The 14,686-nt window shown below is 47.3% G+C and overlaps 1 protein-coding gene across 1 annotated transcript; it reads left to right on the plus strand.

Annotated features, from left to right (window-relative positions):
- Positions 1 to 432: 432 nt before the first annotated feature.
- Positions 433 to 12,336, plus strand: znf800b (zinc finger protein 800b). The gene is made up of 11 exons (XM_088406950.1): positions 433 to 730; positions 4,091 to 4,181; positions 4,909 to 5,167; positions 5,251 to 5,346; positions 5,440 to 5,583; positions 6,056 to 6,227; positions 6,962 to 7,136; positions 7,205 to 7,367; positions 7,464 to 7,816; positions 8,150 to 9,133; positions 10,102 to 12,336. The coding sequence occupies exons 2-11, from the start codon at positions 4,110 to 4,112 to the stop codon at positions 10,201 to 10,203; spliced, it is 2,520 nt and encodes an 839-aa protein (XP_088263076.1). The 5' UTR covers positions 433 to 730; positions 4,091 to 4,109; the 3' UTR covers positions 10,204 to 12,336.
- Positions 12,337 to 14,686: the final 2,350 nt, after the last annotated feature.

Raw genomic sequence — 14,686 nt, forward strand, 5'->3', positions numbered from 1 at the left:
TGTGTTGCGAGTTGATCGTTTCTATAAAAATACTATTTCAGGTTTGTTTTTTAAGGTGTTTGTGCTCTGCCATCACATGTTCCAACAGTTCGTGACTTGCACGATACAATCCAAACAAACAGTCAATTTAGACAAGAACGACCCTTTTGCACGTATTCTTCAGTCTATTTTGTGTTTGAATTTTCCTTAAATACACGGAATTGAACTTGAATATTTTATATGGTCAACCCGTTGGCCTGTTTGTACTAATCGAAGCGATGAGGTGTTTCTTTCTTGACCACTATTTAGTTCCGTGCCCAAACTTTGCGCATGTGGGTTGGTTCTATTTGCAGGCGAAGTTGAAAGCGTCCCGTTGGAGAGTCAGCGTCGCCAAAGGCTTGCGCGTTTTGGGGGCGACACAAATTGGCGCTAGACGTGTGTGGCCTTTTGGATTAAAGCTGCAAAGAAATCAAAGGCGATCGCAACGGCGACGCGTCGTCGTGCTTATATGTTTGTTTGTTTTTCTTTTCTTCCGGAAATCCTCGTGTGTTGTCACCCCCTCGCTTTTCTTGCTGCCGGAGCGGGACGGGGGGGATGAGCTAAGGGTGCACCTTTGCGCAGAGGCAGCCTCGCTCGGCGCCTGTGGGTGCACAAAGGCAGCTGCACGCGCTGCAACTCGGCTCGGCCACGCCGAACACGCTCCGGATCGCCGAAACGCCTCGCGCAGTACCCCCATCCAGGCGATACGACGGTAAGCACGCGATTTGTTTGGTTTCGCCGATGCACGGGAGGCTTCGGGCGCCCACGGCTTGGGGCTTGTCTTTTTTTTTTTTTTTTAAAGCAGAAAATGGCGTCATCGCCCTCTTGTTTGTGCCCGGCCGCGGCGAGCATGTTTCCGAGAGGCTCTGGGCAGCCCGCACACACCGCGCTAAGCCCCGCCGAGTGTGCACGCGGCCTCGGCGGAGTGCTTCCGAGGCCGACGGGCGGCTAAGCGACGCTTTCGAGCTGCGGAAGGACGCGCAAAGATGGAAGGGTCACCGGTTCTGTGCGCCAGGCTGCCGCCTCTCGGAAGCGGCTTTTGGCGCACGTTAGCGCCGCTGCGGTTGGGCAGAAGCGGCCCGGGGGGGTTCCGCGTCGCGTTTGCTCGCCGTCTAAGCGTGTTTTTACCCGGCCCGACTCGTCTTTACGCCGCACTTGGCTGCCATGCCGCAGCCGCGACGAAGGGGGCCTCCGCCACTATGGCGCGGAAGGATCGGTGCATTTCATCTGCGAGCCGAGCCGAGCCAAGCTAACGCCGCTTTTGCTCGCTCTTCAACGCCGTTTTTCGCCACCAAAGGAGATTTCGTGCGGGGTTACGAATTGGAAGGGGGGTTCGATGCGGTAGAGCAAACGGCATCGCGCGCCGCTTTACGCAAAGGGGACAACGTTGGCTGCACGACTGAGGAGTTTGCACAAAAAGTGGGGAAGTCCGGCCGCTGCGCAAGCACCGCGACGGCGCTGCTTTTTTTGCGCAGCTGGCCCAACCGCCAAGCATACACCGGCCAACCTTTTGTAAATAGTTGGGACTCTTGGACACACAAAAAAGGGGGGAGCACAATAGTCACCGCGCCGGCCCCCTTTATGGCTCGTCAATGCGCTCTAAGTCCCACTCGGGCGCCCCCACTCACCCCTCTACCCCCCCCTGCCGGATCAGGCAGTGCATGCGTCCTAGCGGCCACCAGCACCACGGCGAGGCCACTCGACTCTACGTTCGCGTGCTTCCACGACACAGGCACACGAATCTATCGCGACATTTGCACGTCGGCTGATATCCGAGCGCAACGCGAGTCGACGCATCCGAAGCGTGCGTCATTCGGAAACGGCCCGCTCGCGTTTGCGTCACGCTCAAGCCGGGAAAGGGAGCAGGAAAGTCGGCCGCGGTTGGCCCTCGCGTCCAAAGCGAGTTGCACTTATCTCAAGTGAGCAGCACGTCCCGCCCTCCCCTCCACCATTGGCGGCGTGGATCGTTTGCCCCCTCCCTCCCTTCCTTCCTCCCCCGCAAATGGATGCACGGTCAAACGCGCGTGGGAATGCACCGGGCGAGCAAAGGGGGGGGGGGGGGGGGGTCGCCCACCGTGACGCGCCACGCGTTACCCCATTGTGCAGAAAGGCACCGAACACTCGAGCGAAGCGCCACGAACCTCCTCGAGTAGCAAGTGCTCGCTTATTCGGGGAAAGACGTAGTGCAAGGGTGCAGTTCAAACTTGTAAGTTGGAGGGCCACAAGGTTGCAAGGGCCGTTTGAAATATGTTCAAAATTACTTTCTCAAAGATGCCCGAAAAAATCTCATTCAAGCAAGGCGGCATGCATCGTTTCTGATGACAACATCACAATTTTTTTTTGAAAAGCAATAAGGTAAAAAGATTTTGCTAGAGCACATATTGCAACCAAACCACATCTCCGCAATCCGAACCAAAACAATCGAAAACTGTCGAAAGTTGACTTCATGCCAAATATTTGGGTAAAGGGGGGTCTCAAAATAGTTTTGTGTGTAAATAAAGCATCGGGGTTTAAAAGTCTAAAAAAAACGTAAATATACGTCTTTGGGACTGATTGGGTTGAGGAAAATGGGACGTGTGTGTTATCGGGTAGCCGTTGACAGGTTGCACATCAAGCGTTGTTGGGAGCAAGTGTAAACAGATGAAAGATAAATGGAGTACATTGAGCGCTCTGGTCTGGTGGCATCTTTTGTTTGGAGGTTTTCGGCTATGTCAGTTGTTGCTTTAGAAAACTGAGGAGAAATCCATTGCTCTCTCCACATCGTTCGGCGCACCCCTAAGATTAAATTTACTCCCAGTACGCTTAAAATGAATTTTTGACTTCAATTCATTTAACGTCTATAGCCGCCAATGGCACTGAACGACGTTTAATATTTTTTTCCCTTTCAGTCGTTTTGAAGTAAGTTAGAAAACAGGTTTTCCTTGCCTCTTGTGATTTCAATGTTTTCGTTGAGACACTTCCACGTGGACATTTCTACTTTTGTGTCTCGGTGTCGCGTCTCGCTGGCCGGCCGGCTTAAACTGCGCTGTGGATTATCATAGAGGATGCAGCATCACGTATTTGCTCATAAATTATGTAATTTGCGAGAGTTGAAGATGGATTTGTGAGACGTTTCAACATGATCGTGCAATAAAACCGTCCATTTGCTAACACTGGAGACGGAAGCCTTGGAATGCATTTGTTGAGGTTCACTTTTTAGGGCAATATGGCGGTGGATTAAGAATATAACAGATTCACACTTTTATTTTGGAAGGTTGCTGGTGCAGGAAAACAAACATTTTGTTGCAGGTGGCAAATTGTATACATCTTTCTATTATACTTCTATTATAACAGGTGTCCTGCCTGTTAGAAATCCGTAAACTTTTTACATATTACTTGGAGGGACATTTCAGTACTCTTTGTCTCCCTCTGTTGGGCTTTTGCATAAACTGCAAAAATAAACGCGTTAACTAAAAAAAAAAAAAAGTTCCCTATGGTTTATGTTTAGTCTTTACATGTCGATGTTTTACTGTTAAGTCGTTAAAAAAAACAATAAATGCACAGGCGTTAGACACCTTAATCTTGGCAATTCATCATATTTAATGTTACAATTAAAAGTGACCCGCACACACGCAGATGGTGGATGAAAAAGGAGGGGGGAAAAGATGCTTGACAATGAGGTTTACAACTTTTTAAAAATAAGGGAGAATTTTGGAGAAAAAAAAAACGTTTTGAGATCTGCAGGGTTGACTTAGTTTACATTTGGCGGGGCACAATAACAAGATTGCTTTGCGAGAGAGAGCCAATTCCACGTTGAGTTTTTGTAATAAAGCCTTCGTTATTCTGACTTTTTGTGTGTGTCTTAGCCTTCGTCATTATGTCTTTTTTTATTTTCTCGTTGTTTTGAACAAGCATCTAAATGTGGAGGTATGCTATTTCAGACTTTTTTTCTCGCCATCTGAATGAACACTGTATATAAAGAAATGGGATTGTATGTGTTTACACTGTGAAGATGTATAAATATGTCTTTGTTATTCATTGCATACATTTCAGTTGTTTTTTTTGGGGGGGGGTCTCATGCGCAATGTTCCAGGTGAGGGTGCTGGCAGTGAATGTGGCGTCTCGCCATCATGGTGAAGACCAAGACATCCGGAAGGAAGAGCTCCCACGTTGTCCGCCAAGAGGTAGGAAAAAAAAGCTAAAGCCGACAAACTACACAGAGAATCGTTCTTCTATAGATTGAATTGCCAGCGCGAGTTACTTTGTCGTATCCGTGACGCTTGACTAAAGAGTCCAGGTGGCCCACTTTGCGCCACGGCGTGGGTGGGAGTCATTTATCCCCGTTCAAGGGCGGCGGGGACGAAAGATGAGGATAAATTGGCGCGCAACAGATCAGGAGGGGGCAGCACATTTCGCACTCGCTCATCTACTGTAGTAAACGTGAATGTCGGGAGGTTAAACGTTGATCCTCGACGCCAAGAATTCATGGTGTATTACACGCACGATTGTAGAAGCGAAGCGTTAGAGATTAGTCGGTTCAGACGTCGTCATAAGGAAAGTCGTCTTGTCAAGTCAGGGGTGTCAAACATATGGCCCGAGGAGGTTTAATCGGCCCGCAAGACGATTCTGTGTCGTCCGCCGCCTATAATACGCTTTGATCACTTCTCCTGTTGAAAGAAAATTAGAAAAACACTCAAGTACGTGGTCCCATGCCGCCGTCAGCCGCAACTCAACTCGCGCTCGATAATAACCGCCTCCGACATCTTTCGCGGGCTTACTCGCGTCAAACAACGAAGGCGGCGATTCGCAAAAAGAAAAAATCTTGGCCTTTTACGAGCAACGCGACCATCAGCACTGCAACTTACGAAACCGAAAAAAACGAGCACAAGCGCATTTCCTTCTCGGGTTCAGTCCCCTCAGCCGGACGCGGCGCCGAGTCCGCATGATCCCGAAACGCAACGCTCCTCGCCGCCGATCAGCCCCCCCGACCACGAGACAAAAAAGGCCCCGGCGGACGCCCAGGCCAAGGGAGACTGCTCCGGCCAGGCCAAGCCCCTGTGGAAGCCCATCCCCCCTCTGCTACCGGAGCCCGACAGGGGGGCCTCCCCAGACACCCGGGACCAGGGCTGCCAGACGGATGAGTGGACCGCGAGCGACGCTCACAACGCGGGTAACCGCCGGGCAGCTCTGCCAAATGACTGCAAGGAGCGCAGCGCCTCACCCTCACCTTTTTTGTTTGCATCTTTCTCCAAGGTCATTGCATTGAGCCGGGGGACCCTCCTGTGCTGCAGCAGCCCCTGCACACCTCCAAATCCGGAATCCACCAGATCATCGAATGCTTTCGCTCAGGTTTGGGACACGCCTTGACATTTATTACTTTGCCAAAACGGCCCTCCCGACGAAGCGTACATGTGATGTTTTGGTTTTTTTATGTGGTGGCAGGCACCAGCCAGCTGAGGCACATGCTGCTGAGGGAGGTGGACACCATCTTTGAGTGTAAAGTGTGCCGAAGTCTCTTCCGAGGCCTGCCCAACCTCATCACGCACAAAGAGTACTACTGCCTGTCGCGCCTGCCCGAGTACGACGGTGAGTGCCGGCCTATGATTACTAGCGCGAGGCGTTCAGGCGCTTTCTCAAAGCCAACTCTCGACTTTGTTAATATTCCTCCATTTCAAACTAGTTGTCATTAACAAGTACGCAAACATGAATTTAATGTAGGGCCACTGGCATTTTTGACTGCATTTCTCAAGTGAGACTTGTGCGATATTGTCAGAGGTCTTCAGATTAATTTTTCTGTCTTAGGAGTTACACTTAAAGTTAACACCATGTCTGTGGTTCTACAGTTCCGCTGCAATTGAAACGCGACAGGGTAATATAAGTGTAACACGAAAACAAAGCCAGTCAAGAGGTCTAATAGGCTATAACACCTACGCCATCATGTTATTTTGTCGTGTTTTATAACCACGAGCCTTTATTATAAAGTGCATCCTGTAATGGAAAATATTCGAGCTGAAAGCGGGAACTTTGGAAAGCCTTTGTCCTCCTTTGTAATGTCCAGGCAATGATCGACAGAGTGTGGCCCTTCAGGATTTGACGGACATCATCTACCAGAGAGCGGAGCGAGCGGACTACGTCGTGCGGCTGGAACCCATCCAGACCAGCAGCAAGGCCATGTACCAGTACCTCACCACTGAGGAGGAATTGGGCCGGTATCCGTCGCGAGTGCCCAGGTACCGCTAGGCATGGATCGTTAACCGGCCCGACTTGTTAAAAAGTTTCAATAAGTGCTAATACTGTCTAATACAGAATGTTTTAATTTTTAAATTTTGCTCAATCTCACTAAGGGGTCATTTAAATGGACTTAAATATGATTGTATGACCTCTTTTCATTCTGTGAAGCCCTTTGAGACTTCGGTGATTTAGGGCTATATAAATAAAATTTGATTGATTGATTGATTGATTGATTGGCTGCTTGCGGAAATGACACAACACGCCGCATCTTTGAAAATACTTTGATTGCTGTGTATGCGCATGCTAATCAAAGAAACAAGCCTTCTGTTTAATGTAAAGGGTTGCAGGCGATAACGTTTGAAGTTTTTTTGAAAATAGATCACAATATTTTAGAGCAGTAGTCGTCAACCTTTTTTCAGTGATGTACCCCTTGTGGAGAACCACTGTTTTAGACTAGAGGATATTTGTATAAGTCTAGCGTGCCGCCCAGTGGACATTTCCGGAAGTGCAGTGCAGTTTGCCGATGCGCTGTCACAGTTGCTTGCAGGCTTGACTCAACAAGTTGCTTCTGAAAAAAATAAATGCTAATGGCCTAAAAGCTTACCAGTGACTTGCCAAGAACAACAACGAAAAAAGAAACAGGAAGAATGTTAACATATTTATTTAAATTCAAAATCATATGGATCCATGCCCAGTGCCAAGCAAGCTGACGTTTGCCGCTCGCCGTTCACAGTGCCAGGGAGAGTCCGGTGGCGTGGGAAAGAGAATCGGGGGAGACGGAAAACAACCAGACGGGCCAGCACGGCGACCCGGAGAGCCCGACCCACGGTCGAAAGAGGTGGGACGCGGAGGAGGACGAGGCCAAGGAAGAGGCGGGGCAGGCCGAGGAAGAGGGCTCTACCAGCGGGGTATGCGGCGGGCGGCGCCGAGCCAGCGGTACCGGCTTTGCGGGACAAGGGCTTTGCTCGGCGTGCAGGTGGAGGACGTCACCATCTCGTGCTGCCTGTGCGGTCAGGACTTCAACTCGCGCCGCAGCATCCGCCGCCACTGCCGCAAAATGCACAAGACCAAACTGGAGGAGCTCCGCAAGTTCACCGAGACGCGGACCGTCCCGACCAGCTTGCTCTCCATGGTCAAAGGTGAGTCGAGCGCAACGGTAACACTCGCAAGCGGCGCGGGGCGGGCGATGATCTGACGACGAATCCGTAAGTTTGATTTTTGTTTTTACGGCGAAGGCCGGCCGCAGTCCCTGAGCACGCCGCCCGGAAAGTCCTGCCCCGTGTGCCTCAAAGTGTTTGCCACCAAAACCAACGTGCGGCGCCACTTTGACGAGGTGCACCGCGGCCTGCGGCGGGACGCCATCACCCCCGCCATCGCCTCGCGGCCCGGCCAGCCCCTTTCCCTGGAGGCCACGCCCCCCAGGAAGGGCGGCGGCGCCTCGCCGCCGCGCAGCGCCGGCTCCAAGGCGGCGCCTTTCGACGCCAACCAGAACCGCCCGAAGCTTCCGGGTCAAGCTGCCACCTCCCCGCAGGCGGCCGCTCAGCCGCCCAGCCGCTGCACGCTCTGCAAGAGGAACTACAGCTCACAGGTCAGCCTTTTTTTTCACATTTTCTCGAAAAATCATGATACAACCACTGGAGATATCAAAAGTACTTGTGTTCACTACTTATGTAAGAGTAATGTAACTTATGAAAAAAAAACTACTCTGATAAGAGTGGCAGTACAACACAACAGTAACATGCCTGTTTACCTTTACTATTGGAAGGTGTCAGCTACCCTCGTAAAAAAAGTTCGACCACAATTTTATTTTTATTGTTGTTGATACTATTTAGAGTCATTACACTATAAGAGTTATTACTCTACACTTTGTGTAACTTTTACTCGTGGGCCTTTTCTTGATCTCTCGCTTTGTTCGTCTCAGCTCATGTTGAAGAGACACATGCGCATCGTCCACAAGATTTACAGCGTCAAAAGTAATCGGAGGCCGGCGCCGCCTGCGGCCGCCGCCGGCAGCGGCAGGCCGTTGCCTAGCAACAGCATCCAAGTCAAGCAGGAAATCCCAGAGCCTTCGGGAGACGAGGAGGACATGGAGCAAAGTCCGCCGGCGTCTCCCGCGCCCAGCACGGGATCGTCGAAAAGTGCCCCCGCGCTACCGGCCGCCCCCAAGGTGAAGGAGGAGGAGGCCCCGTGGAGCTCCAAGGCGGCGGCCAAAAGCAAACTGTCGGTGGGCTTCGACTTCAAGCAGCTCTTCTGCAAGCTGTGCAAGCGGCAATTCAGCTCGCGCCAGAACCTGTCCAAGCACATCGAGCTGCACACGGACGGCAACGACATCTTCATCAAGTTCTACCGCTGCCCGCTGTGCCGCTACGAGTCGCGGCGCAAGCGGGATGTCCTGCGCCACGTGACGGTGGTGCACAAGAAGTCTTCGACCTACCTGGCCAAGATCATGCCCAAACTGGAGAGCCGGGCCGTCAAGCGCCTGGCCGAGGCCGTCCTCAACAGCGCCAACCCCAAGAGGGCCGCCGCCGCCGCCGCCGCCAAGGGGGAAGTCAACGGGCGCCACAACTCGGCCGCGTCCTCCCCTTGCCCGTCGCCTCCCGTCACCCGCAAGCACGACGGCGCCGCCGCCTCCTGCCCCTCCTCCTCTTCCGCGCCGCCTGCCCCCTCCGCTCGGAAAACGCAGGAGCCGCCGTCTCCGACTCGCGTCCCCTCGCCGCCGCTCACGCGCAAACAGGAGAGGCAGCAGGCCCACCGGCTCGGCCCCGCGGGCACCCCCGTCACCCGCCGTAGCGACAAGCACCCGCCGCACCAGCGCGCTTCGGCCGGCGCCTCCACCGAAGTCCGAGTCACCAAGAACTTCTCTCTGCACGCCTGCGACCAGTGCGGCCGCGCCTTCGCCAAGAAGGTACTCACTCGCAAATGCTCTCAAACGTTGGTGTGCGTAACCCTCAAAACTAAGAAAAAGTGCTCCGATGACTTTTCTTTCCCTTCTCAGAAAGGGCAGGAACTTCAGGGTCATTTTGGCCAGGGTTTTGCTTGTTTATGAACATGGGGGAAATTCGGGGGGGAACATTTTTTGATGTGTGATATCAAAGGAAATATGTGTGAAATATGGCTAAAATATCGCATCGATTGTCAAGACATGATGACTTTCATCATGCCATGCTGCCGTTCCTTCTAAGTGCCCGCAAACGGGAGGTAGACAGGTAGACCCTATAGGTGTCAAATTTGGCCCATGTCGGGCTCATTTACTGCCATTCAAAATTGGAAATATTGTCAGTTTTGGACATATAGAAAACCCGATGTTTCATGATGCATTTGCCCGATTTTTACATGAATCCTTTCAACAGCAACAGGGCGCAATAGAAATTTTTGTGTTGACACCCCAAAACCTTATGACATTTGCAAGGCTTTCCTGGACTCCCATAATGCAAAAGTCATAATACTCTATGACTTAAGAAATTTTCCTATTTCAATCTCATTAATTCATTATACAAAAACAATGTATGAATAGGGTTGATGCCAGTGAACATTTTGAGGGGTTGAAAGTAAATATATATTTATATTTGACGATGATATGACCCTTTCAAAGTCAGCCGAAGTTGGGTGGTGATAAGACCGGGCTAGCTAGTTAAAAATCCCCGTACAGCAAGTGGTTAAAAAAAAAAGCCTCGTGACAAAAACGCATTCCGAATCTTGTACCAAAAACTACATTCGACATCTACTTTCAAATGGGTCAGTTTGACACAGGACACAGGAGGGTTAACATTTCACATGCTCACGGTTTCATTTTATTATTGCAATATGCAGCGGCCCACGTGCCAGACGTTGGACAACCGGGTCTGAATGTGTGTTTTGTCATTCGTTCCACAGTTGTACCTGGAGTCTCACAAGCGAAGTCACCGCAACGCGGCCACTGCGGCCGCCAGCAGGAGGAAAGGCGTCAGCACGCGCTCAAAATCCCTCGTTTGGTAAACGACTGCAATGACACTTTTGCGCCACTTGTATGCTCTTTCTGACCCCCGCAACATTTGCCACACAAAAAGTAATATCCATGCCGCGGACCACAAATGGCCAACAGACCTTAGCTTGAACCCCCCCCCCCCCCCCCCCCCCCCCAGGAGAGTGAGTATCCTCTGAAGAGTCAAGTCGAAACGTTTACCAGCTGTTTCCTTTTCTGTTGATGGGAAATCTAGCGCTTTGTCTCCTGCGTCCTCTTTGTCTCCTCCCACCACGGGAAATGTCAATATCAGATTCGCACTAGAGAGGAACCAAGATGCGCAGGAGAACTTTCAACTAAGGGCGAGTTGGAACTTCAGAAGAAAGCAGTTTGTTGTAGTGCAAAAAGCGACCAGAAGAGACCGCTGCTGACCACGAAAACGATCGTCTATGTTTGTATAAACACAAAAGCAATGATGGGTGAAGGACCCCCCCCCCCCCCCCCCCTCAAATTTTGTTAGACAAATCACCAGTTCCAAACCCTACAGTCACATTTTATAACTATATGTAAAGAGAATATGTATATAAACGTATGTATTTGAAATTTTGAAATACGTTAGGAATACAATGTGGTGGTGGTAACGTTTGTATTCCAAAATGTGATCGAGGTAGAGGAAACTTGTTGAAGCGTGGATTTCTCTCTCTCCAAATGGATGACATTTGGTTAGTACGGTGGCCGACTGGGGCAAACGCGCTGCAAATAGCACAATTGCAAACACCGGTCAAAACGCGCCACTAATGGCACACTATTCCCAAAACGGAAACGCGCTACGAAACGGAAACACGTTAACCCAAACGGAAGCATACACCGGGAGAAAACGCGCTGCAAATGCCACAACACACACACACACACACGCACACACGTGCGCACACACGCACACACACACTAGGTGAAAAATAAATGCAGGTTGTGATTGTCAAAAACGGAATGCGCCAGGCCACTAAGACAGCCATCGTGGGACCAGATCCTCGGTGCAAGTGCCTTCACGAAAGAAAAGGTACGCTTTGCTTTGAATCTGTTTAAACACTTCGGTTTCATCGTTCACACTATTACATAATAACAGCTAACAGCAGATAACATATATTGATTATGTGTATTTGGCGTCTGAAAAACTAAAATGTATATTGTTTGCAGACGATACTACAGTCATGCACTCAGGCGAAAATCTTGACAAACTTATTACAGAAACCACAAATGAATTATGCGAGCTACAAAATTGGTTTTCTGAAATTGAGGCCATCATTATGGCTTGTTTGAGGTGTCAAAGACTGCGCCACCGTTTTGACAATGAAACGGGATGATGTAAAAGTACTTTCCAAATGCATCCTTGTACTTGTGTTTTGTTGATGTTCATAACTCTCCTACCATCAGGACGAGAATACAAGCTTCTTTTAAATCTTAATGCTTTAGGGCTTTTCCCCCCTTTTAAATGTTATGCTTTATGACGTTTTTTTTAAAACAGCAGCTGCCAAAATCTGTTGCGGTGACCAGTGAGGCTGAATCTCAGGTGGAAGTGACTTCCCTTGTCACAATTGTGTTAATAATCAGGTGTTTCCGTTTTGGGAATAGAGTGTTGTGCCATTTGCAGCGCGATTGTCCCTGGCGGCCACCGTACTAAACACGTAGTACACACAATAATGACTGCAAATTCAATTTTTATTTTTATTTTATTTTCCTTTCCAACCATTTTTCCAAATTGGAGTTTGTCTCTAACTTAAGCAAGGTCCACACTTCTCTCGGCATTTTCTTCTTGAAAATTATGGCCTCTTAACAGCCTTTCAATTGGTTTCAATGTATTAGTCTGCCCTCTTGTGGCGATAATGGACATCACATACAAAGTATTGTTTCTTCTCAATACAATGGCGACAAATTCAATCTATCTTGTCATGTTAATATTCACATTTTGTATTAATCTGTGCATCGTTGCAAAATGAACTACAACTGAAGACAAAGAACGTAAATGTTAAAATTAATATAATTGCTCTTCATCAGCACTTTTCGGTGTTCTGTCTAATCCCGTCCGTGCGGAAACATTTACATATGTAAATACCAATTATTGTTTCTTCTTAATACAATGGGGACAAATTAAATCTAGCTTGTCAAGTTAATATTCACATTTTTTATTAATCTGTGCATCGTTGCAAAATGAACTACGACCGAAGAAGGCAAAGAACGTAAATGTTAAAATTAATGTAATTTCTCTTCGTCAGCAATTTCCGGTGCTCTGTCTACTCCCGTCCGTGTGGAAACGTTTGATTTACATACGTATATACAAAGTATTGTTTCTTCTTAATACAATGGCGACATTCAGTTTAGGTTGTCGTGTTAATATTCATATTTTGAATTAATCCGTGCATCGTTGGGATAGGGGGTTAGGTTTAAATTGATGTAATTGGCCTTCGTCAGCAATTTCCGGTGCTCTTTCTAATTCCGTCCGTGCGGAAACTATATTGACATACGTAAATACAAAGTATTGTTTCTTCTCAATACAATGGCGACAAATTCAATCTATCTTGTCATGTTAATATTCACATTTTGTATTAATCTGTGCATCGTTGCAAAATGAACTACAACTGAAGAAGACAAAGAACGTAAATGTTAAAATTAATATAATTGCTCTTCATCAGCACTTTTCGGTGTTCTGTCTAATCCCGTCCGTGCGGAAACATTTACATATGTAAATACCGATTATTGTTTCTTCTTAATACAATGGGGACAAATTAAATCTAGCTTGTCAAGTTAATATTCACATTTTTTATTAATCTGTGCATCGTTGCAAAATGAACTACGACCGAAGAAGGCAAAGAACGTAAATGTTAAAATTAATGTAATTTCTCTTCGTCAGCAATTTCCGGTGCTCTGTCTACTCCCGTCCGTGTGGAAACGTTTGATTTACATACGTATATACAAAGTATTGTTTCTTCTTAATACAATGGCGACATTCAGTTTAGGTTGTCGTGTTAATATTCATATTTTGAATTAATCCGTGCATCGTTGGGATAGGGGGTTAGGTTTAAATTGATGTAATTGGCCTTCGTCAGCAATTTCCGGTGCTCTTTCTAATTCCGTCCGTGCGGAAACTATATTGACATACGTAAATACAAAGTATTGTTTCTTCTCAATACAATGGCGACAAATTCAATCTATCTTGTCATGTTAATATTCACATTTTGTATTAATCTGTGCATCGTTGCAAAATGAACTACAACTGAAGAAGACAAAGAACGTAAATGTTAAAATTAATATAATTGCTCTTCGTCAGCAATTTTCGGTGCTCTGTCTAATCCCGTCCGTGCGGAAACATTTACATATGTAAATACTGATTATTGATTTTTCTTAATACAATGGGGACAAATTAAATCTAGCTTGTCGAGTTAATATTCACATTTTTTATTAATCTGTGCATCGTTGCAAAATGAACTACGACCGAAGAAGGCAAAGAACGTAAATGTTAAAATTAATGTAATTTCTCTTCGTCAGCAACTTCCGGTGCTCTGTCTACTCCCGTCCGTGTGGAAACGTTTGATTTACATACGTATATACAAAGTATTGTTTCTTCTTAATACAATGGCGACATTCAGTTTGGGTTGTCGTGTTAATATTCATATTTTGAATTAATCCGTGCATCGTTGGGATAGGGGGTTAGGTTTAAATTGATGTAATTGGCCTTCGTCAGCATTTTCCGGTGCTCTTTCTAATTCCGTCCGTGCGGAAACTGTATTGACATACGTAAATACAAAGTATTGTTTCTTCTCAATACAATGGCGACAAATTCAATCTATCTTGTCATGTTAATATTCACATTTTGTATTAATCTGTGCATCGTTGCAAAATGAACTACAACTGAAGAAGACAAAGAACGTAAATGTTAAAATTAATATAATTGCTCTTCGTCAGCAATTTTCGGTGCTCTGTCTAATCCCGTCCGTGCGGAAACATTTACATATGTAAATACTGATTATTGATTTTTCTTAATACAATGGGGACAAATTAAATCTAGCTTGTCGAGTTAATATTCACATTTTTTATTAATCTGTGCATCGTTGCAAAATGAACTACGACCGAAGAAGGCAAAGAACGTAAATGTTAAAATTAATGTAATTTCTCTTCGTCAGCAATTTCCGGTGCTCTGTCTACTCCCGTCCGTGTGGAAACGTTTGATTTACATACGTATATACAAAGTATTGTTTCTTCTTAATACAATGGCGACATTCAGTTTAGGTTGTCGTGTTAATATTCATATTTTGAATTAATCCGTGCATCGTTGGGATAGGGGGTTAGGTTTAAATTGATGTAATTGGCCTTCGTCAGCAATTTCCGGTGCTCTTTCTAATTCCGTCCGTGCGGAAACTATATTGACATACGTAAATACAAAGTATTGTTTCTTCTCAATACAATGGCGACAAATTCAATCTATCTTGTCATATTAATATTCACATTTTGTATTAATCTGTGCAT

Source organism: Hippichthys cyanospilos, chromosome 22 (genome assembly GCF_059441005.1).
Source record: "Hippichthys cyanospilos isolate Australia breed blue-spotted pipefish chromosome 22, RoL_Hcya_1.0, whole genome shotgun sequence".
NCBI lineage: Eukaryota > Metazoa > Chordata > Actinopteri > Syngnathiformes > Syngnathidae > Hippichthys > Hippichthys cyanospilos.